This window comes from Lagenorhynchus albirostris, chromosome 5, assembly GCF_949774975.1.
Source record: "Lagenorhynchus albirostris chromosome 5, mLagAlb1.1, whole genome shotgun sequence".
Lineage (NCBI taxonomy): Eukaryota > Metazoa > Chordata > Mammalia > Artiodactyla > Delphinidae > Lagenorhynchus > Lagenorhynchus albirostris.
In genome coordinates, this window is record NC_083099.1 from 74,931,307 (window position 1) to 74,956,420 (window position 25,114).

A 25,114-nucleotide genomic window follows, 5' to 3' on the forward strand; every position below is an offset into this window, starting at 1 on the left:
CAGACCAAAAGAAAGTTGCTGAACACAGTGGAATTCTCTGCAGCTCTTAAGTTATAGAAAAGGTTAATGTGTATTGATACAGAAACATATGTGTCTTTGGTATATAAATAGTTGAGACAGGAAAGATGTAGAATTACTGGGGGTGGGTGGATATGTGTATTTGTAAATGCCTAGGTAAAGTCTGGAACGATATATACTATCTATTAACATGAATTATGTCTGGATAGTGGAACTGGGGAAAAGACCGTTCTTGAAACTTATTTTGTGCATTCCTGTATTAGAATCCTTTTTTTTCTTTTCAGTGAGCATGGATTACTTTTAGGAAAATAAAAACTAATAGAGGTTTCTAAATAAAAAGAAGAAAGCTTTGAGATAATGTCTTTTTAAACAATACTCAGTTGTAATGTGAGATTATAGCATTAGTTCCTATGTTATACAAAAGTTTTTTTTAAATGTATGTGATAATGGTATGTTTATTGAAAAAAATGTTGCAAGTATCTGGAAAACAACCTTTTTTGTTTTAAGTATACATAAAGTTTTTATGCTTAGGTTCTGCTAGATTAAATTTTTAATGTTGGGCTACTACATTTTAAACTTGAAAATTCTGTATATAAAAGTTCCGACTGTAGTAAGACGTGAATGCCTCCCCTTTACCCTTGAAAAAAAATTTTTTAACATATTAATGGAGAAGCCACAAAAATTAAATGGCAGCACTTTCTTTCATCCCTAGGGCTGTGTGCAGGAAACATGAACTTATGCAGTATGATTTGGAGATGGCTGCTCAGGACTTAGCATCCAAGAAGCAGCAGTGTGAGGAACTGGCAACTGGGGTGAGTGGTTTTCCTTTTAGGTCTCTGGTATTATTACAGCAAACCTTAAGTGGAATGGGCTGCAGGATGCCCGTAGCTTTTACAGGGAAATAATTTGTGGGCAACTTTATAATTCTTTTGTTTGTGATCTTGATATAAAAGGATGTAAGCCATTAAAACACATATTATATAGTGTTGTAAGAAATTTTGCCAACATTGCTGTGTGTAATAAGAACCATCTCTTTTCTGATTAAGTCCAAGTGAAAAAACATTATTCTTTGGGATTGAAATAATAACCTTTGCCAGGTTTAATTTTACCTGGTATATTATAGAAATTTTAGTTAACTTTGCCCTTTTAGAATCAGTGCCTCTCTCCTAACAGGGAGCTTTTTGTGTACTTTATTCTTGAATGCTTACAGTGAATACTTGTGAAGAAAATTCCTTATCTTATTATATTGGACTTAGATCATTTTTATAATCAGCTTTCTACTGTCCAGCTATTTCATTGGAATAAGAAAGCCGTCATGGTGAGAGCACACAATCTGGAAGTAAAGAAGCAGTTACAGGGCTTCCCTTGTGGCGCAGTGGTTGAGAGTCCGCCTGCCGATGCAGGGGACATGGGTTCGTGCCCCTGGTCCGGGAAGATCCCACATGCTGCGGAGCGGCCGGGCCTGCGCGTCCGGAGCCTGTGCTCCGCAGCGGGAGAGGCCACAGCGGTGAGGGGCCCATGTACCGCAAAAAAAAAAAAAAAAGCAGTTACAATGCCACCATTTATGAATCATTTCATAGTTAACAAGTACTTTACTTGTGAAAGTGCTTATGGGCTACTCACATAGAGATATGTGGGAAAAGACCTCTGCATGAAACAGGTAGACACTGTCTTGATTTATTTTTAAAATCCAGGGGAAATTCCCAGTCCATTTTCAGGGAGCTTGGTTCTCTACTCCTAAATGTGTTTCCCTCAGTAAACTCCGGAGAATAAGGAAATGGTAAAGTAGTGAAGCTTGAGGCTTGGATTTAGGCATCCTGTTTTATTAATAGATACTAAGTTTTAGTGTGAGTTACACAGATTTTAAATAGTTTATTTAGTTTTTTTCCACTGTTGCCTGTTGAATTTTATCTATTTTTTATATCACAGAGTAATTAGAAAAAATATGATCACTAACATAAAGAAGTAACTTGCCTAATACGTCACCTAGAAATTTTCCATATGATGAAGAAGCTCCGTTAAAATTTTTCCCTTTTTGATTCTTCCATATTTTCCAGTGTTAGAAATCTTATTAGTAGCCCCCTAGTTGTAAGGCTTGTGGTGTTTTCTGTCCGAGCTAGGGAGGAAATGGCTATTTCCCCATTTAAAAAAAAATAATAATAATTGTGGTAAAATATCCAGAACATAAGATCTTTTTTTTTTTTTTTGCGGTACGCGGGCCTCTCACTGTTGTGGCCTCTCCCGTTGCGGAGCACAGGCTCCGGACGCACAGGCTCAGCAGCCATGGCTCACGGGCCCAGCCGCTCCGCGGCATGTGGGATCCTCCCGGACCGGGGCACGAACCTGTGTCCCCTGCATCGGCAGGCGGACTCTCAACCACTGCGCCACCAGGGAAGCCCCAGAACATAAGATCTTTATCTTAACCATTTTTAATGGTAAAGTTCAGTAGTACATTTACATTGTTGTGTAACCAACCTGCAGAACTGTTTCATCTTGCAAGATTGAAACTCTGTACCTATTAAATATCAACTGTCAGTTTCCCTCTCCACCCAGCCCCTGGCAGTCACCATTCTACTTTCTGTCTCTGTGAATTTCACTACTTAGGATACCTCATATAAGTAGACTCATACAGTATTTGTCTTTTTGTGACTGGCTTATTTCACTTACCACAATGTCCTCAAGGTTCATCCATGTTGTGTAGCATGTGTCAGAATTTCCTTCCTTTTTAAGGCTGAAAAATATTTCAGTGTATGTGTGTTGTTTATCCATTCATCTGTTTCTATTTCATTTTAGACCGTGAGAACATTTTCTTTGAAGGGAATGACTACCAAACTCTTTGGTCAAGAAACTCCAGAGCAGAGAGAAGCCAGAATAAAGGTGCTAGAAGAACAAATAAATGAAGGAGAACAACAACTTAAGTCTAAAAATCAGGAAGGCAGGTAAAAATGCTGTGGTGTTTTAACATGGCTAGACATGTAGACTCTGTGACAGATTGTTTATAACCATTCCCAGCTTCACCAGTGTCCCTGGATGTAGCCTGTTCTTCTAAAATGCAGTGATTGAGTATTCCTAAGAAATTTGAGTAATCAAAAATCATGTTGCGTAGAAACAGTTGTTTTAGTGTCAGGGAAAGAGGAAGAAGAAAGTATCTAAGCTTCATAATATTATTTTCCTGTACTTTTCATGATTTCTATCCTTTGCACATTCCCTCTGCCCTTTTCTGTCAGTTAAAAGCCTGATCATTCTCCAGTGCCAGGCTTTTGCATTACTTCTCTTGTGAAGCTTTCTCTTATCCTCACAGGCTGTCATAGCACTTGGTTCATGCCACTATTGCATGGCAGTTTTGTATTGGGTGGTTGGTTGTACAGTGTGACTGTCCCTGGCTAAATTACAAACCCTTCAAAGTCAGTAACTATGTCTCTTTCATCTTTATGTCCCAATACCTTGCATAGGGCTTGGAATGTAATTATTCCATAAATATTTTTAGAAATTCAGTTCTCAAAGGTCTGCCATGACTGTTGGGCTCATTTTTCATATTGTTGTTTTCATCTGATAGTTGTTGAGTAGACCAAGGCAGACCAAGAGTGTATCACTGATTTGGAGGTGATTTTCTTAATTTTTAGAACTTCCGGCATCAAGTAAGTCAAACTAAACTCTCATGAATAGAGTTAAAAAGACAGTGGTTAAGATTCCACACTTCCACTGCAGGGTGTGTGGGTTCGATCCCTGGTCAGGGAAGTTTCGCATGCCAGGCGGTGCAGCCAAAAGAAAAAGACAAATTGCTCTCAGAATTTTAAAAACTCTAGTTGTCATTTAAATTAAGCACATGATAAATGTGATACATAATCCATCTTGTTGAAAAGAATGTATGTTTTCCAGTGACCCCAGGAAGGCAACTTCATGTGGCACCTGTTAGCTTATGAGCTGGTTCAGGGAGCCATTTACATCTGTTTTATGGGAATAATTTGAAGCTGGAATTCTTGTGGCAAAATAGAGATTATTAAAATGTAGATGAGTGTATGACTGTATGCTTTTTCTCCCACTGTAATTTTTAGGACGAGAAAAAATAGAACTATCTTATACACTTTTACGCGTATACACTTATACGCTTTTTCCTCTATACAGACAAAAACCCAACTCAAATGAGAAGTGGTTATTCAAATTTATAATATGTAGTTTACTTAATTTAAATAAGAATAATAATAATGACTGTACCTTTTATTTCAGAGAATTTGTCAAAAATGCTTGGGCTGATATTGAACGCTTCAAAGAACAAAAGAACCATGATTTAAAGGAGGCCCTCATAAGCTATGCAGTCATGCAGATCAGTATGTGCAAAAAGGTAGGTTTTGGTTTCAGTGAAGGTACAAGTATATTCAGAAGTGCCTGCAAATTTCTTTAAAATCGGTTTCTTATTTGGACCAAAGTATTTATCATTTTCATTTTTAAGTCCATTCTTCTCCTCTTCCAGAATGTTTCCCAGTTTCTCTACTTAATTTTGAAAGAAGGGTCATAATCAAAATATCAGTTACCGAGTCTCTACTCATCTAAAGTTCCAAATTTGTATGCCCCGTTTATAACTTGTATGTGAAAATATGTACTAACAACAGTACTTTGGTTATATGTCCCAGGGTTACTGCCCTTGGACAGGGCAGTACAGTACCATTCCTAACAGTGATATATACTTCGACTGGAAAATGGTTTCAGCGTTATTTTGGGAAACCGTGGCTGCGTTATGGTTTGTTGTCAGAGTAAACCCTTCACGTAGTTGACATCTCAGTAGAAGGCAAGGACGTTGAAGCTTATTCTGGTTAAAATAAATGTTTTGGCAGTGATGGAGATCTTTCTAAAACGCTGTTGTAAGAACAAAATACAAAATATTCCTTAACCTCTTCTTCATAACCCAGGATCTGCCTGTGCGACCACCAGTCATTCCCGCGCTTTACATTTCTCTAGCATTTCGCAATTTATTGAGCGATTTAACATGCTTTATCTCAGTATATCACATAGTAAGATGGATTCCCATATTTATTAAGCCATTCTTAGAGGGAAAAAAATCACACTCATACAAACACTCTTATGCTTTAATTTGTCCAAAGTTTGTATTTTCTGGCTTGGAACCGTCACTTTCTTAGCCCTTTTTACTTGTATGACGAGAAATAGCAGTAGACAACAAAGATGTTTTGAGACAGAAACAACAGACTCACACATTAGTCATTGGGCCAAATTTATAGTTATGCCTCAACGAAATTGTAAGTTACTTCATGTTGTAGATCTTTGGGGTCACTTGAGAGAAGTTAAAACCATGACTGATCAATCTGCAAATGATGATGGTTGACTATATTGTAGTTTGGGTTGTTTTTGTCTCTGCTGCTGTCATCCCATCAGCTCCTTCTGCTGCTTCACGTTTACCGTCTTTCTAATCTGCCTTTTTAACTCTTCGGTGGTCTGAAAGATCAGAAAACAAAGGTTTTTAGAGTTGGTTTTGTTTTGTTTTATTCCTATAAAAGATTCATTAATAGGTTCCTGTGATCTCCCATTTGCTTCTTTTCCAAGAATGCAGATTTTGTGTAATGGCTCAAAGGACTTTCCCTCTGCCACTTTGCTTAGGGTGAGCGGGTTGAGGGGTGCTAAAAAGTAATCTCTGGATAAACAAGATATTACTGTAGGTATGTGCGGACACACTGTTGGGTATCTGGTGTATCCTAAGATAATAACTAGAGTAAACAAGAGTTTACTCACATGAGATTAGTAAGAGTGTATGTTTACCGTATTTCTTAGGAACAGTATTACAGTGTTTCATGTTTTATTTTCTTGCCTAAGTGGAGTAGATTCTTATATTTGAAAATCTACAGTGCTGTTTTCTTTAGAAACTTAAAATTAAGTACGAGAAGTCAAGTCATCTTTCTTTGGTAAATGTGGGTATCTATATATTTCACGTTATTTTATCTTTTTAAATTAAAAAAATTATAAAAATAACATATATGCTCATTATAAAAATTTCAAATAAGCCAGAAGCATATTAAGTAAAAATTCTCCTCCTCCTTCCCCAAATCCCTTTTGGAAAACCCAACACTGTTACATCTTCATGTTTATCTTTTCAGACTCATTTGTACATATACAGTCATTTAGAAAATATACACTTTCCTTTCCCACAAACACAGGATTGCATTATATGTGCTAGTGTGTAGCTTTTGTTTTTTCATTTGCTGTCTTATGGATGTCTTACTAGGACAGTGCACATGAGATCTATCTTATCCATTCTACCAACGAATACTCCATTAGATACTACTTTATCCAGGCAATCTGGGACATTTTAAAAGAGTTTTGTGGGTTTTTTTTTTTTTTTTGTATTCCATCAGGGAGGAAGAAAAGCTAAAAAGATTTTTTTTCCTATTGTTTGAAGCCTCAATAAATATTGACAAACTTTAATATTAAAGAAAATATTCTTTCTTCGTAAATTAGCAGTTATTGGCAAATATATATCTTGTTTATTGAAAACATACCTTTATTTCTACCACTTTCTAGATTTTACTGTTACATTTTTACGAACATGCACTTTTTCCCAGTTTCAAACATGCATTTTTGTTTAAGCATGTTAGTTATATTATAGCATATTAGTTTTTTGCTAAATTGCCTGCTATAACCATTGAAAGGGAGTTGATAACTTAGTACTTAATTATCAAAATATTGATTATTAGACTAATAAATTAATAATTCATTAATTTATATTTAATTGTTAGACTAATAAGTTTTTTCTTTTGTTTCAAATATTACAGAACTTGTTTGGTTTATAAATAGAAATGATATGAATAGAGTAAATGAGTTTTTCAAAAAGAAGTTGTAGGAGTTCTTTCTGTTTTGAAGATAGGCTCAAACAAATGATTCTATTACTTTTTTCAAAAGTATTTGACATTGACTTATATTAGCTATTGCCAGAAGAAGTGTCCTATTTGCTGGACTTGTTAATTATCCCAAAAAGTAAAACTTAGCATACCAGTAAGCCAAATACTTGGGCTTTCAGAATCCTTCCAAAATCACATTTTAAAAGTTTTTTTTTTGTTTTTGTTTTTTTTGATTTGTTTGTTTTTAAAGGGAATTCAAGTTTGGACCAATGCTAAGGAATGCTTTAGCAAGATGTAATCCTGTGAAATGAGTTTCTCTTCAATCAAAGTGCCCCAAAACAGAAGCACAAGTAAATAAAAAAATTTAAGTTGCTATCAGTATACACAAAAATATATAATAAGTTGAGTAAATTCAGCTTTCTTTAATTTGATTGTAGTGTTAATATAGCACAAAAGGGTGTATTTTAGTGAAGATTAAATATTATAATTTGAGGTTTTGGGGACTGGTGCTGATTCTAAAAATGTTAATTAGATAAAATATACCAACAAATTGTCAGGCTTCTGAACCAATGACTGAATATCAAGATGCTAGGTAATTTTTAGATGTTCGTTTTAGTGCCCACTGTTTCAGATCTGCTTATGTAGGGAGTTTTTTCCTAAGATTGAATTCTTATCTTTATTTGGTAAGACCCACTAATCTGTTATAGGGGGTTAATTTTCCTTGCCTTATAGTTGAGCTGTTTGGTTTGACAAACCTCAGCAGAAACTTAGTGTGTAATCTAAGAATTTCTTCCACATTCTTTAATGCCCCCAAACATTGCATACACTAGAAAATGCCTTCAATGTGTGTTTTACCAGAATTTTGATACTAGTCAAAAATTTTACACTGCCAACAAAGAAGACACAACTTCTCAGATATATAGTAAAATACATTGTTGTGATCTAGGAATTGGTATATAGCAAGGTTTCATTGAGTATGTTACATACAGGCATTAAATTCTCAGATGATTCTTAACCTCAGTGATGAGCCTAAATTGATTGACTCTGCTTGGCTCTCTACACATGGCATTTCAGGGTACAAAGTGTAGCATTTCATTGTATAAGATATATGTAGTGAACATACGTGTTAGTATCTTCATTATTAACATCCTTTTTTATTGCTTGGCTGTAATTTTTGTAAAGATAAATTATATTGCTTTTGTGTGTGTGTTTTTGTGGTATATGTTTAGAAGCCAAGCACCCTTGGTATTTTGCTAGCTTTGCAGAACCCTACATGTATACTCATTATTACTAATTATGTAAAAAAAGATTTCCAGTACTGTTCAGCATTTGACTTTTTTACATGTTTAAAATGTTGCTGAAGTTTTGTGCTCTTTGCCAAACTTATACAATAAATAAATGAAGTATTGTGTTGATTTTCATATGAGTTTTGTTATTTTAACAAAGTGGCCTGTACCTATTAGTATCTGATGCCCTATGGAAAAATAATATATGCCATATTATATTTTGAAGTGTTTAATTGTATAAATTTGTCTTATGCCAAAGTGTTGGGTTTTTTAAAAATAAGATGCTGAAATGATGTATGATTTTTAAAATTCTCCCTTTTTTTTTTCAAAAAAAAGATAAAATTGTTAGAAGCAAAAGTCATCTTGATAGGTACACATTTCATTCCATTGAATTGTATCATCTCTTGGCTCATGAAATAAAGTAGCTTGGCCTTTAAAAATCAAAAGCCTTTTCTTCCAGCCTAACCTTAGACTAAATATAAAATGTATTAGATTTTTTTTCTACTAGCTAACTTAATTTGAAAAGGCCACTGATACCTATGTTTTAAAAGATGATCTTCTCTGAAATATACAAATATTCACTTGGTTGTATGTATATTTAAGTAGGAATTTCTTGATGGGTTGATTTTCAAAAAGTTTCATTTGATAGCACAATAATTCCTTAAAAAGAACTCTTAATGAAATTTTATGATGGAAATCATTTTTAGTACTATTCATAGTAAGTATAAAGAAAATCTATATGCATTAACCCTTTTCTGTATTTAAAAACCAGAACTCAAAATGAATTATTTAAAGGGTGAGTTAGATCTCCAAAGATAAATATAAAAAGATAATATAAACAATAACTAAAGAAAGAAGACTCATTACATAAATGTAAATACTTAGTAACAGAGGAAAATTTCATCTTGACGGTGTACTAGTGATGCAGTTAGTGTGGTCAAAGCATTAAAATTAACTGAAGTTATACCTAGCCTTCATTTACATCCAAAAACTTGATGAATGAATCACTGGTAATTACAGCATAGCATCCAACAAAGGAACTGGGGGTTCTTAAAATTCAAGCATCTTTAGAATAAACACACACCCAGCTTGGAATGGAATGAAAAACCAAGAGTTATGTAAGAGGAATGCTAGGCTTTTTATAGCCTTATAATCATTTTTTAGATATATATGCTTACTCTCCTCCAGGGTAGAATTTACTGATTCTCCTGAAAATTTTTCCCTAAAAAAATTTAGGAGTTTCTTTCAAGGTTTAGTAACCCCGAAAATTAAAATAACAAAAGGCCAAATCAGAAAAATTGTACTTGCTTCCTAAATGATATAGCTTTAAATATTTATATATTTGAAAGGAAGGAAGGGACTAGGGGGGAAAGGAGCAAATTAAATTCAAAGTAAGGACTTCCCTGGTGGTGCAGTGGTTAAGAATCCACCTGCCAATGCAGGGGACACAGGTTTCAATCCCTGGTCTGGGAAGATCCCACATGCCGCGGAGCAGCTAAGCCCGTGTGCCACAACTACTGGGCCTGCGCTCTAGAGCCCGCGAGCCACAACTACCGAGCTCACACATCACAGCTACTGAAGCCCGAACGCTTAGAACCCATGATTTGCAACGAGAAGCCACTGCAATAAGCCCACACACCTCAACGAAGAGTAGCCCCTGCTCGCCACAGCTAGAGCGCGCCTGCGCACAGCAATGAAGACCCGACGCAGCCAAAATTAAATAAATAAATAAATTCAAAGTAAGTAGAAGAAAGAAATATTAAAAGTAAGAGCAAAAATCAGTGATACTGAAAACAGGTAAATCATAGAGTTAACACAGCCAAAAGTTCGTTCTTTGAGAAGAGTAATAAAGTTAAACCTCTAGCAAAACTCAGTGGAAAAAGAAAAAGCACAGATTATCCCTATCAGGAATGAAATTGGGGATGTTATTATAGATCTTACAGTCGTTAAAAGGATAATAATGGACAAATTTTAACCAATAAATTAGATGAAGTCATCAAATTTCTTGAAAAATAATAGCTTTCTAAAACTGATATGAGACAGAAAATGTAAATAGCCTTATATCAAAGAAATTTATTATCAGAAATTTTCCTGCAAAAGAACTTCAGGTCCACATGGCTTTATTGGTGAATTCTATCAAATATTTAAGGAAGAAAAACTTTAATTCTACATAACTTTTCAGAAAATAGGGAAAAGAGAATACTTTTCCCAACTTTTTGAAAAAATAAGAACAAGTATTACTCTAATACCAAAACTGGTGAAAGACATTTCAAGGAAAGAAAGTGACGTATCAATATATATCATGAACATAGATGCAAAAATCATTAAACTATTAGCTAATTGAATCCAGCAATATGTAAAGAGCATAATACCTTATGAGCAAGTAGAGTTTATTGCAGAATGAAAGGTTAGTTTAAAATTAAAAGTCAGTAACTATAAGCACCATATTAACAAAATAAAGGAAATACTTCATGATCATTTCAATACATGTAGACAAAGCATTTGACAAGATTCAACACTGATTTATGATAAAACTCAGGAAACTAGGAATAGAAGGAAACAGTCTGATAAAGGGCATCTGTGGAAAACCTCCAGCCATCATCATACTTAAAGTTGGGAAAGTTAAGTCCATCACTAGACAATTGCCCTCTAGACAATATCCGTCCCCATTTCCCCCTCTCCTCCCACCAATGCTGAAATTCCTCTGGCTTTCTCCCTTCACCTATCTCCCTCCCCTATTGTTCCCTGTGCTCATTTTTCTCAGAATATTTGTTGAACCTTGAAGAAGATGGATCCCTCATTCTTAAAGCTCTAACAGGAAGTATGTTCACTTCCTGGGCACTCCACAAGTCCAAAAGGTTTGGGGAATCTGTTGATTCAGCAAATATTTATAAAATCATACCCAGATGAAGGTGGAACCAGTTGATTCAGTAGCAAAAGTCCAAATGAATAAAACATCCTTTCACACACCTGTGTGATAGAAGCACCATCAGCAGAAGATACGGAGAAATTCCTAAATATTCAGTTGTTAAGGCCTTGATTTCAGAGGATGATAGCTAACATGCATTAAATCCTTATTACTACTACACCTGAAACTGAGGTACAGTGCAGTGATATGCTTGCCCAAGGTCCCACAGCTTGTAACTAACCAGAGCTGCAGTTTAAATGAACCCAACCAAGTAACATGGCTCTAGAGCGTGTACTTTTCGAGGCTTTTCCCTTTCGGAGGAGCAGAGACCTGGAGGAGACCCTCTGGGACAGACCCGTGAGGATGGGGGAGGGATAGAAAAGGTAACTTTCATCATACTCAAGTTGTAAGACATTTGAAAGGAAAATGTCTTGGGTACTTCTGGGAATGGGGGCAAGAAGGGGAAACCTGAGAGAGGGGCACGCTATGGTGAAATACTAGATTAGTTTTCCAACTTTAATGTGTTTGTGAATCACGTGGGGATCTAGTTAAAACAGATTCTGATTTGATAAGAGTGGAGCCTCAGAGTCTGCATTTCTAACTAGTTCCCAGATACTGTCAGTGCTACTGGTTACACTTTGAGTAGTGAGGTGTTAACGAAATATATATATTTATATAATGTGGAATATTACTAGCTATTAAGCCAGTGGCCTGGCCAAACATCTATTTTGGTACAGTTATTTAGAAAATATACAAAAATTCAGCAGTTATACAAAAAAAGGGAAGGAAGGGAGGGAATTAGGTAATACCAATTTCTTAGTACAATTTCAAGTTTGCAAGTTTATATCAAAAGCAAATTTTATGTTAAGCTTTAATGATAAAGATGAGTATATGGATAATTATGCAGAAATTAAGATGGAAATTCAATAATACGGTAATAACAAAAATAGCATTAATGAGGCTTTCATCAAATATTGTAGAAGATTTCCGATTAAATACTATAGTGATTTAGACTGTGCTTTGGGTTTATCTTTGTACCTTCTCAAAATTCCTCTAAAATGGCAGTAAGGAAAAAAATATTTTTTTGAGTACCATTAAGGACAAAGGAAACAAGAGACACTGTGTACAAGAAATGTTCACAAAATTTTGGAAGATAAAAAGATGGAGGAGTATTAATTGAATAAGCAACACGGTGGCAGCTCAAACTTATGTGCCTATAGCTGGGGCTACTAATGAGAAAGCAAATTTGCACAGCAGAATCCAAGAAAGACTCAGGAATTAGAGGAAACAGGAACACTGGTAAGAAGGAGCAAGTGTGGAGTTGGGTGTGGGGAGGGGCTGGTGGAAAGTCGATACCAAGAGCAGTTAGATGCCCGGGTCCTGACCCTTTCTCCATATGCTTAGGAGACCACCATTGCACATTACCATGAAATTTCAGATGAATAAAAGTCGTCAGGGAAACATTTAATATACAGAAAATTGCCATCAGAACAGCATTAGGCTTCTCAATAGCAAAATTTCTTGGATGCCAGAAGAGAATAGAGTAATCCCTTCAGAATTCTGGAGAAAAATTATTTCCAACTTGACAGCCAAACTGTCAATCAAGTGTGAGGCAGAACAAAGACATTTTTGGATATGCAGTCTCAAAAATTTCTCTTCCTATACACTCTGTCTCAAGAAGCTATTGGAGGGGCGGAGTCAAGATGGCAGACTAGGAGGACGCGGAATTCGCCTCTCGGCACAACTAGGGCACCTCCCAGGCACCGGCGGGGGACCACAGACACCTAAGGGGACGGGAGGAACCCCCAGCAACTGGATAGGATGGGCAGGGTGGGGCGGAGTGAGGGGGAGGCGAAGTGGAGGCAGGACAGGACTGGCGCCCCTGAGGGGTGGCTGGGGGAGGGGAAGGGATCCCACGTCCAAAGGGGGAAATTGGGGGACCACTGGGAGGGCAGAGGATCAAAAGGGAGCATGGCCAGGTTTCCCCTGCCCACTTGGGCCCCTGGGAGTCTGCTGAGATCCCGGGCCTGATCCTCTGCCCACGGGTCCTGAGGGAGTGGGAGGGAGGGATGGGAAGCAAAAGTAAAGGCCGGACCTACGGGACTGGCACCCTGACAGGTGGCTGGGGGAGGGGAGGAGTTCCTACACCCAGCGGGACCCACCCACGGTTAGGAGTCCAGTGGGGATGGGGAGACAGTGGGGGAGGGGTGCGAAGGAATGGAAGGGAACGGGGCCAGTGCTTTCCCTGTCCCCTTAGGCACTGGGGAGCCTGTTGGGCTCCCGGGCCTAATCCTGTACCCTTGGAGCGTCCCTCCTGCTGCACAGAGCCCAAGCTCCACCCCTACACCCGCACCCAGAGCCCTACCTCTACACTCGGAGATCCCCTCAGGGACCCCCTCCAACCGTGCTGGCCCTAAACCCCACCCACACACCCTCAGGCAGGGCCCTACGTCCAAACTCCAGAACTCCACACTCCAGAGGCCCTCCTTTGGACGTGCTGCCTAGTGCTGCCTATCTGCTTTGGCGTAGGTCCTAAACAGAAGCCCCGCCCCACACTTAAACATTGCCCCGCCTAAGCCCCCAGCCCCAAGGCCTTTCCCGGCTGCTTAGGTCCTGAGCCTAGGCCCCGCCCCATGCTCCAACGTCACCCCCCACCCGCCTAGGTCCCACCCATCATAAACCCCGCCCTTGCCTGTTTCCCCCCCACCTAAACTCCGCCCCCCACAGCCAAGACTTTTTTTTTTTTTTCTTTTTTCCTCTTTTAGACTGGGGTTCTGTTTTACCTTGTTGATTCATTGTTGTTGACTCATTTATATTTTTATTTTTTCTAATCTTTTATTTTTCTAATTTTATTTTATTCTTTATACTTTGTTATTTTTCTGATCCTTTTGGCTTGTTCCCACCCACCCCCCGTTTTTTTTTTTCTGTTCTGGTTTTAATTTACCTTGTTGCAGTTGTTTCAATTATATTTTTATTTTTTCCTAATTTTTTTTTAGCTTTCTAATTTTGTTTTTTATTCTTTGTTATTGTATTGTTCCTTTTTTCTTCTTTTTCTTTTTCCCATGCCACACGGGTTGTGGGGTCTTTTTTTTTTTTTCCACGCCACACGGTTTGTGGGGTCTTGGTTCCCAGGCCAGAGGTTGGGCCTGAGCTTCTGTGGTGGGAGCTCTGAGTCCAAACTGCTGGATTAACTGAGAACCTCAGACCCCAGGGAATATTAATTAGAGTGAGGCCTCCCAGAGGTCCTCATCTCAGCACCAAGACCCAGCTCTATCCAACTGTTTGCAAACTCCAGTGCTGGATGCCTCAGGCCAAAGAACCAGTAAGACAGGAATACAGCCCCATCCACCAAAAAAAAAAAAAAAAAAAAAAATGCAATGACAAAAAAATATGTTACAGACGAAGCAGCGAGGTAAAAACCTACAAGACCAAATAAATGAAGACGAAATAGGCAATCTACCTGAAAAAGAATTCAGAGTAATGTTAGTAAAGATGATCCAAAATCTCAGAAACAGAATGGAGAAAATACAAGAAACATTTAACAAGGATCTAGGAGAACTAAAGAGCAAACAAACTGATGAACAACACAATAACTGAAATTAAAAGTTTTCTAGAAGGACAAATGACAACAAAAACACGACGATCCAAAACCTATGGGATGCAGCAAAAGTAGTTCTAAGAGGGAAGATTATAGCTATACAAGCCTACCTCAAGAAACAAGAAAAATCTCAAGTAAACAATCTAACCTTACACCTAAAGGAACTAGAGAAAGAAGAACAAACAAAACCCAAAGTTAGCAGAAGGAAAGAAATCATAAAGATCAGATCAGAAATAAATGAAATAGAAACAAAAAAAACAATAGCAAAGATCAATAAAACTAAAAGCTGGTTCTTTGAGAAGATAAACAAAACTGATAAACCATTAGCCAGACTCATCAAGAAAAAGAGGGAGAGGACTCATATCAATAAAATTAGAAGTGAAAAAGGAGAAGTTACAACAGACACCACAAATACAAAGCATCCTAAGAGACTACTACAGCAACTCAATGCCAATAAAATGGACAACCTGGAAGAAACGGAAAAATTCTTAGAAAGGTATAACCTTCCAAGACTGAACCAGGAAGAAATAGAAAATATGAACAGACCAATCACAAGTAATGAAATTGAAACTGTGATTAAAAAGCTTCCAACAAAAGTCCAGGACCAGATGGCTTCACAGGTGAATTCTATCAAACATTTAGAGAAGAGCTAACACCCATCCTTCTCAAACTCTTCCAAAAACTGCAGAGGAAGGAACACTCCCAAACTCATTCTATGAGGCCACCATCACCCTGATACCCAAACCAGACAAAGATACTACAAAAAAAGAAAATGACAAACCAATATCACTGATGAATATAGATACAAAAATCCTCAACAAAATCCTAGCAAACAGAATCCAACAACACATTAAAAAGATCATACACCATGATCAAGTGGGATTTATCCCAGGGATGCAAGGATTCTTCAATATATGCAAATCAATCAGTGTGATACACCATGTTAACAAATTGAAGAATAAAAACCATATGATCATCTCAATAGATGCAGAAAAAGCTTTTGACAAAATTCACACCCATTTATGATAAAATCTCTCCAGAAAGCGGACATAGAGGGAACCTACCTCAACATAATAAAGGCCGTATACGATAAACCCACAGCAAACGTTCTCAATGGTGAAAAACTGAAAGCATTTCCTCTAAGATCAGGAACAAGACAAGGATGTCCACTCTCATCACTATTATTCAGCATAGTTTTGGAAGTCCTAGCCATGGCAATCAGAGAAGAAAAAGAAATAAAAGGAATACAAATTGGAAAAGAAGAAGTCAAACTGTCATTGTTTGCAGATGACATGATACTATACATAGAGAATCCTAAAGATGCCACCAGAAAACTACTAGAGCTAATCAATGAATTTGGCAAAGTTGCAGGATACAAAATTAATGCACGGAAATCTCTTGCATTCCTATACACTAATGATGAAAAATCTGAAAGAGAAATTAAGGAAACACTCCCATTTACCACTGCAACAAAAAGAATAAAATACCTAGGAATAAACCTACCTAGGGAGAAAAAAGAACTGTATGCAGAAAACTATAAGACACTGATGAAAGAAATTAAAGATGGTACCAACAGATGGAGAGATATACCATGTTCTTGGATTGGAAGAATCACTATTGTGAAAATGACTATACTACCCAAAGCAATCTACAGGTTCAGTACAATCCCTATCAAATTACCAATGGCATTTTTTATGGAACTAGAACAAAAAATCTTAAAATGTGTATGGAGACACCAAAGACCCCAAATAGCCAAAGCAGTCTTGAGGGAAAAACACAGAACTGGAGGAATCCAGCTCCCTGACTTCAGACTATACTACAAAGCTACAGTAATCAAGACAATATGGTACTGGCACAAAAACAGAAACATAGATCAATGGAACAAGATAGAAAGCCCAGATATAAACCCATGCACCTATGGTCAACTAATCTATGACAAAGGAGGCAAGGATATACAATGGAGAAAAGACAGTCTCTTCAATAGTGGTGCTGGGAAAACTGGACAGCTACATGTAAAAGAATGAAATTAGAACACTCCCTAACACTATACACAAAAATAAACTCAAAGTGGATTAAAGACCTAAATGTAAGGCCAGACACTATAAAACTCTTAGAGGAACACATAGGCAGAACACTCTATGACATAAATCACAGCAAGATCCTTTTGACCCAGCTCCTAGAGTAAGGGAAATAAAAACAAAAATGAACAAATGGGACCTAATGAAACTTAAAAGCTTTTGCACAGCAACGAAAACCATAAACAAGACGAAAAGACAACCCTACAAATAGGAGAAAATATTTGCAAATGAAGCAACTGACAAAGGATTAATCTCCAAAATATACAAACAGCTCATGCAGCTCAATATCAAGAAAACAAACAACGCAATCCAAAAATGGGCAGAAGACCTAAATAGATATTTCTCCAAAGAAGATATACAGATGGCCAACAAATGCATGAAAAGATGCTCAACATCACTAATCATTAGAGAAATGCAAATCAAAACCACAGTGAGGTATCAGCTCACACAGGTCAGAATGGCCATCATCAAAAAATCTACAAACAACAAATGCTGGGGAGGGTGTGGAGAAAAGGCAGCCGTCCTGCACTGTTGGTGGGAATGTAGATTGATACAGCCACTCTGGAGAACAGTATGGAGGTTCCTTAAAAAACTAAAAATAGAACTACCATATGACACAGCAATCCCACTACTGGGCATATACCCTGAGAAAACCATAATTCAAAAAGATACATGTAGGACAATGTTCATTGCAGGTCTATTTACAATAGCCAGGACATGGAAGCAACCTAAGTGTCCATTGACAGATGAATGAATAAAGAAGATGTGGCACATACATACAATGGAATATTACTCAGCCATAAAAAGGAATGAAATTGAGTTATTTGTAGTGAGATGGATGGGCCTAGAATCTGTCATACAGAGTGAAGTAAGTCAGAAAGAGAAAAACAAATACCATATGCTAACACATATATATGGAATTTTAAAAAGCGGTACTGATGAACTTAGTGGCAGGGCAGGAATAAAGATGCAGATGTAGAGAACAGACTTGAGGGCACAGGGTGGGGGCGGGGGACGGGGAAGCTGGGATGAAGTGAGAGAGTAGCATTGACGTATCTATACTACCAAATGTAAAACAGTGGGAAACTGCTGCATAGCACAGGGAGATCAGCTCGGTGCTTTGTGACCACCTAGAGGGGTGGGGTAGGGAGGGTGGGGGGGAGGCGCAAGAGCGAGGGGATAATGGGATATATGTATATATATAGCTGATTCACTTTGTTATAAAGCAGAAACTAACACAACATTGTAAAGCATTTATAGTCCAATCAAGATGTGAAAAAAAAAGAAGCTATTGAAGGATGTGGTTCACCAAAGCAGGAGCATTGATGAAAAATCAGGACAACATGGGATACAGAAAAAGAAGATCCAGCATAGAAGGGAGATGACAGGTACACCCAGGATAAGGTCAGAAGGAGTCCTGGGAAGGCAGTGTCCAAAGGTGAGCTAGAGATGGGGAGCTCCGGGAGGCAGAACACCTGAGAAAAGTTGGAATTGTAGGCTTTGTATAGATTTGACAAGTGTGGAGTGTTGTATTTGGAGGCTATTGGAGTGGGATGTTTTAGCCATAGCTAGAAAGAAAACTAAGCAATAAAAACAAGTCTATTATAATATTCAGGAGAAAAAGAAATGTTTTGTAAGAAGAGAATCATAATCAGAATATACTACCTGGCTCTGAAGTTAAAATATTTACAGGATTATAATAATGGAAATAGGACACTCAGCTTATCCAAACATGGTGCTAACAACTATAGCAGTTGTTTGGGAGGGCAGGTTAAGAGAGCCAATACTCATCTAGTATATCTTGATAAATCAAGACATACTACCAGAAGCATTGTTAAGAAATAGGAAGATAAATGTACAAAGAAATGGCAAAAAGAATTGAAGGGACTGAGGAATGGGGAATAGGTGAAAGTGAGGCAAGGGGCAGCTATTTTATATGATAAATCTTTTAACATGTTATTATGGAAATTCTCAAACATATTCAAAAGTGTAGAGAAAAATACAATGAATCTCCATGTACCCCTCCTCCAGCCCCAACAATTACTGACGTGGCCAATCGCATTTCATCCATACTCTCACTCACTGTCCCATCTTATTTTATTTTATACCATAAACCTTTAAGTACTATTTAATTTTTTTAAAATTTATTTTATTGAAGTATAGTTTACGATGTTGTATTAATTTGTACTGTACAGCAAAGTGATTCAGTTATATATACATTCTTTTTCATATTCTTTTCCATTATGGTTTATCACAGGAAATTGAATATAAGTATATACTATTTAATTTTTAATTGTTAATTAAATACCTGCAGATGATAGGAATAATATTTGTGAAAAGATATCACTATACACCAAACTGCTTTGCAACCAAAAGAAAAATAACAGTAATCACTACCTCAGACAACATGGCCCAATAGGAACTTTATCAAAGTTGGTACATGTACTACAGATATACAATGGAATACTACTCAGCTATAAAATAGAACAAAATAATGCCATTTGCAGCAACACGGATGCAACTGGAGATTATCATACTAAGTGAAGTAAGTCAGAAAGAGAAAGGGAAATACCATATGATATCACTTTTATGTGGAGTCTAAAATATGGCACAAATGAATCTACCTACAAAACAGAAACAGGCTCACAGACACACAGATTAGACTTGTGGTTGCCAAGGGGGAGGGGAGGATGGAGAAGGATGGACTGGGAGTTTGGGGTTGGTAGGTGCAAACTATTACATTTAGAATGGATAAACAAGGTCCTACTGTATAGCACAGGGAACTATATCCAGTCTCCTGGGATAAACCGTAATGGGAAAGAATATTAGAAAAAAGAATGTATGTGTATAACTGAGCCACTTTGCTGTACAGCAGAGATTGGCATAGCATAGTAAATCAACTATACACCAATTTTTTTAAAAAGTTGTTACATGTACTAGACAGCACAATACACTGGGAATGAATATGGACATGGGTAATGAAATTGACAAAAGCACACATCTTCCCTCCAAATGTGGCTCCCAAAAGAATTTTAACTAAAAGTCAGAAGATTAAAACAAATAAGTATCAGGAATTAGGCTATCAGCAAAATATGGCTACAGCATACTGAAATGAAAGGGCAGTGTCCACATCTGCCCTTCCCCACTTATTAATAGATAATGTCTTAAAGTGATGGTTTCCAGTAACCACAGTGAGGAACACTGCATGGGGTGTAAATGCTGTGCTCCTTTATGTGACGAGATGAAGAAAGGAGAAATAGTGTGAGGCAGTAGCTAATTCAGAATATGTGTAATAAAAATGTAACAATAATTCCTTCTTCCTCCTAATATATAATAAGCAGAGAAAAAGGCAGAGAATGCACAATAGGCACATAAAGGCAAAAAAAAAAGCCAAATTCTGTTTCCCCATCCCCACCCAGGTAAGTAAAAGAGGTCAAATCAAAGACTGTATTAAAATCAAGGATCCCATAGTACTATAAATGTAAATGTTAAAGGACATATCAAAGTTTCTTGTAGATTGTGAAATTCATATTTGACATTTCAAGAGAATGTTAAAATGTTTTTTTAAGTTAATATATGGAGATGGTTAAAAAATTTTTTAGAATGGTGCTAAAGGCCTGTACATGAAAAGTTGGGTCGTTCTCTCTCATTTCCCATCCCTCAGTCTCCCTGTTCCTCTCCACAGAGGTAACCACTCTTGTTGGGTTCCTGTGTATCCTTCCAGAAATTGTCACACGCATGTGCATACACCCCTGCACACACACAAAGGGGAGCATACCACGCATACTTACTATAGCTCGAAGAGGGCTCCGTGTCAATACATATACCTCTATCTCTTTTTGGCCATGTGGTATTTCATATAGACCATAATTTATTAGCCTCACATTGGTGGAAATGAGAGTGGGTTCCAGTCTGGGACCATTATAAATGATGCAATGAATTTCCTCATCTTTATGCTCATGTAAGAGTACGTCTGTAAGATAAACTTGGTGGGAATTTTTCAAAATAAAGTTTTATATCCTACATAAAATGGTACATAGTGTATTTCCAATGACGTTGAGTGAACTTCATGTTCTAATTCCAGTTTGAGCATGTGCTTCACAAGGAAAAGTCAGCTCTTGGTTATCTATGAAAGGGTTGCCCTGTGAGGATTTTCATATAGCGGCTCTGGCTGAGCCTTCTGCTGCAGCACTGGTCAAAAAGGGACAGAGGCCGAGGCGAAGGAGATGCTGGCGAGGCGGCAGCACAATCCCCTCCAGTTCCTGCAGCATCGCAGTCAGGAGCTGAAGCAGCAGCTTGATGATTTGCTTTCTGAGAGTCGACTGAAAGGAGCTCTAGAAGCCAGTAAAAGGCGAGATATTTACCAAAGATGTATCCAATTAAAACAGGCAATAGATGAAAATAAAAATGCTCTTCAAAAATTAAGCAAAACTTATATTCTCTCACAGGCTGATGAACCTGCCCCTGTTGGGAGTTACAATCAGACGAAAGAGGAGGAACACAATCTTTTGGATAAGCTTACCCACCAACTGCAGGAACTTGCTGTGTCCATAAGTAGAGAAAATGTCGCTGAAACTGGGGCGCTTACTGAAGGAGAGGACGATGACAATTCTGCTGAAGAAGATGAAGAAGAAAAAGAAGAAGAGGCCACAAGTGGAGAATATGTTGCTGTTGGAGATTTTATGGCTCAGCAAGTCGGAGACATTACATTTAAGAAAGGGGAAATTCGCCTTGTAATTGAAAAAAACCCTGATGGTTGGTGGATGGCTAGAATGCCAAAGGAAACAAAGGTCTTAGCCTCAGAACAGACTTGGAGCCCTGTAATAAAGAAGAAGGCCAGGAGTCTAGTGAAGAAGGCAGTGAAGAAGATGTAGAGGTAGAAATGGCAGAAGGAGCAGAAGTTAAACAAAGAACCGATTCTCATCGGAGTGCAGTCCGAAAAGCCATCTCAGGGCAGATTAACACCGTCGACGTATTGACCACGATGGGAGCTATTCCTGCCGGGTTCAGGCCTTCCACCCCCTTCCAGCTTCTAGAGCAAGGGGATCAATTTCGAGCAAGTTACTTCTTACAACCAGAGCTCACTACTTCACAACTGGCCTTCAGAGATCTAACGTGGGTTGCTAAAACAGGCTCTATTAGGTCAAGACCAGGTTGTGTTTCCTTGATTCTGACCCTCTGGAGCTGTAAGATGATTCCTCTCCCAGGAGCGAGCATCCAGGTTCTGAGCAGACACGTGCGCTTCTGTCTGTTTGACGGCAATAAGGTTCTAAGCAACATTCATACAGTCAGGGCCACGTGACAACCTAAGAAACCCAAAACGTGGACCTTTTCTCCCAGATTACTGGCATCTTGCCCTGCCTGCTTGATGCTGACTGTTTCATCAGGTCCAATTCTTCTTCTCCAGATCTTGGAATATTATTTGAACTTGGAATTTCTTATATTCGCAATTCAACTGGTGAAAGAGGAGAATTAAGTTGTGGCTGGGTGTTTCTTAAACTTTTTCATGCCAGTGGAATTCCTATTCCAGCAAAACCTTATGAACTCTTCTTGAATGGAGGCACCCCATATGAAAAAGGTGTTGAAGTGGACCCTTCAGTATCCAGAAGGGCACTTGGTAGTGTTTTCCATCAGATGATGACAGTGAGAAGGCAGCCTCAACTTCTAGTAAAACTGAGATCTTTGAACAGAAGATCAAGGAACATGCTAAGTCTACTGCCGGAAACATTAATGGGAAGTATGTACTCCGTTCATTTGTTGATATTTTATCGCCAGATTCTTGGAGATGTGCTCCTGAAAGACAGGATGAGCATGCGCAGTGCTGATTTAATTAGTAATCCAGTGCTGGCCACCTTCCCCAAGCTCTTGGAGCAGCCTGACATAATGGATGCACTCAGGAGTTCCTGGGCTGAGAAAGAGAGTACATTAAAAAGATCAGAGAAGAGAGACAAGGAGCTACTGAAGGCCGTGTTCCTCCTGGTTTATCACGACCCCCTCCTCCACTCCGCGCTCCTGCCCCCGTTCAGGTGGGCAGAGGAGGAGACCGAGGCTGCCCGATGGAAGGTCATCGCCGACTTGCTCAAGCAAAACCAAGAAAACGAGGGCGCCCTCCAGGCTCTGCTGTCGCCAGCGGGGCTCCATGAACCTTTCGGCATTTCAGAGCAGACCTATGACTTCTTGGGTGAAATAAGAAAGAATGCAGCCTGACAGCGGTGCCCCTTGACCTTCCACTTCCTGCTGAATCTGATAGACCCTCCATGACAACCTGCATCGCGTGACAAAACCAGAAGTAACTGTCCCATCACAACTTAGGCTTTATTCTTTTTTGTTCAGGCCACATTCTATAAGAAATATTTATCTGATAATTTAAATATGTGTTAATACAATGAAGTAAATTTTTATAAGGAATACTGTTATATCTAAATTTAAAGAGAATTTTTTTTCACAAACCAGCTAACAAATTTTTGTTTTGTTTTTCTTTTTTATTGAGTATAGTTGATTTACCATATTATGAAAGTTTCAGGTGTACAATATAGTGATTCACAATTTTTAAAGATTATACTCCATTTAAAGTCATTAATACTGGCTATATTCCCTGTGCTGTACAATATATCCTTGTAGCTTATTTATTTTATACTTAATAGTTGTGCCTCTTAATCCCCTACCCCTATCTTGCCTCTCCCCACTGGTAACCACTAGTTTGTTCTCTATATCTGTGAGTCTGTTTCTTTTTTTTATTGAAGTATAGTTGATTTACAATGTTGTGTTAATTTCTTCTGTATAGCAAAGTGACTCAGTTATACATATATATATGCACTTTTTTTTTTTTTTTTTGCGGTACGCGGGCCTCTCTCTGTTGTGGCCTTTCCCGTTGCGGAGCACAGGCTCCGGACGTGCAGGCTCAGCGGCCATGGCTCACGGGCCCAGCCGCTCCACGGCATGTGGGATCTTCCCGGACCGGGGCACGAACCCGTGTCCCCTGCATCGGCAGGCGGACTCTCAACCACTGCGCCACCAGGGAAGCCCAATATATACACTCTTTTTTATATTCTTTTCCATTATGGCTTATCATAGGATATTGGATATAGTTCCCTCTGCTATGCAGCAGGACCTTGTTGTCCGTCCATTCTGTATGTAATGCCAAGTAACAAATTTAAGTTAACTGTATCTATATAGATTTGTATGAAAGCAAGATTTTATCAAAAGCTAAATTTATGACTATTCAAGAAAGTGAAAATATAATCCACAGACTAGGAGAAGATATTTGCAAATGATATATTTGATAAGAGTCTAGGACCCAGAATATATTAAATATATGATTTTGCTAATAAACTTTGTGTTGTGAAATGTAGGGGAAATCAGAAAAAAAAAAAAAAAGGGATTGAGAGTGGGAAGCAGAGTGTGTAACCCAGGGAGCAGCTGATGCAGGAATGGAGGTGTATTCTAGCACATTCATGTCTAATTAGATTCCCATGCTGGTTTTAAAATAATTTGGCAATGACCTACTACTTAGAACTGCCTACATTTTACTCATCCCCACCCCCCACCTCTGCCCACAAGGTGAGCATAGCCATATTTTGCTTGTTCAAAGGGAAAAGCTCTCAAAAGTACAGAAAGGTAGCCAGCAGCACATCGAGGCTACAAAATGACAGATTCTTGTCAGATATCTGAGGCCGGAAACTCAGGGCCATCCCCAGGCCAAGGGGCAGCATGGGAGCCCACTGAAAATTGGTGTGGGCCAGTGTGGAGGTTAGGACCTTTTGGTGCCTGTCCTGGCTGCCCTGCCCTTTCTTTCCCTACTCCTGAGCTGCCAGTTTGGTGGGGGGCAGGGCGGAGAGAGGGAGAGAGAGAGTGATTTAAGAGTTTCTCCAAAGAACAGAATTAGTGTGAGAACAAATTAATACTGTACAATCAACCACCTGATGCTCAGAGAGGCCAAATGAAGGGTAGATTCCCTCTGGAGGCATCAAGCGGATAATGCTTCCCAGAATTGCTAAATTTCAAGAGAATGGTTGAGAGGTGTATTTTCTGGTTAAAAGTGGTGATAAGAGCCAAGGCATTCATTCCCTCGAAATCAGTTCCTGATCTTTCCTACTGACTATAATAAATGTGAGAAATGAATTTTCAGTGGTGAAATTTATGACTTGTTAATTAACATAATGGACTTCCGTTGATCTCATTAGTGGGAGTCAAAATTTGAAAGAAAGAAAAGTTAAGATTCTTGGGATTCTGATTCATGGAGTTTTGGGTGGGGCCTGGAAAAAAATCTGCATTTTCTAAAAATGTCCCAGGTGATTCCGATGAGCAACCAAGTTGAAAACACCTCATTCTAAGGATAGAGGCAAATGGAAATGGTAACCATTTACCATTTAGTTATAAAT

At 38.3% G+C, this 25,114-nt stretch overlaps 2 protein-coding genes across 2 annotated transcripts in view; both read left to right on the forward strand.

Moving 5' to 3' along the window:
* SNX4 (sorting nexin 4) overlaps positions 1–8,284 on the forward strand; it is a 62,619-nt gene extending 54,335 nt beyond the window's left edge. Inside the window, exons 11-14 of the mRNA XM_060150437.1 lie at positions 731–830; positions 2,812–2,957; positions 4,246–4,360; positions 7,114–8,284. Of these exons, the coding sequence (XP_060006420.1) occupies positions 731–830; positions 2,812–2,957; positions 4,246–4,360; positions 7,114–7,161 (409 nt within the window). The 3' untranslated portion in view covers positions 7,162–8,284. The remainder of the gene's footprint in view (positions 1–730; positions 831–2,811; positions 2,958–4,245; positions 4,361–7,113) is intronic.
* A 12,669-nt stretch (positions 8,285–20,953) lies between these two features.
* On the forward strand, positions 20,954–24,854 carry LOC132520568 (nephrocystin-1-like). The gene is given in 3 exon segments (XM_060149296.1): positions 20,954–21,503; positions 21,506–22,069; positions 22,072–24,854. Coding segments are annotated over 3 exon segments (1,977 nt in total). The 5' UTR covers positions 20,954–20,959; the 3' UTR covers positions 22,941–24,854.
* Positions 24,855–25,114: the final 260 nt, after the last annotated feature.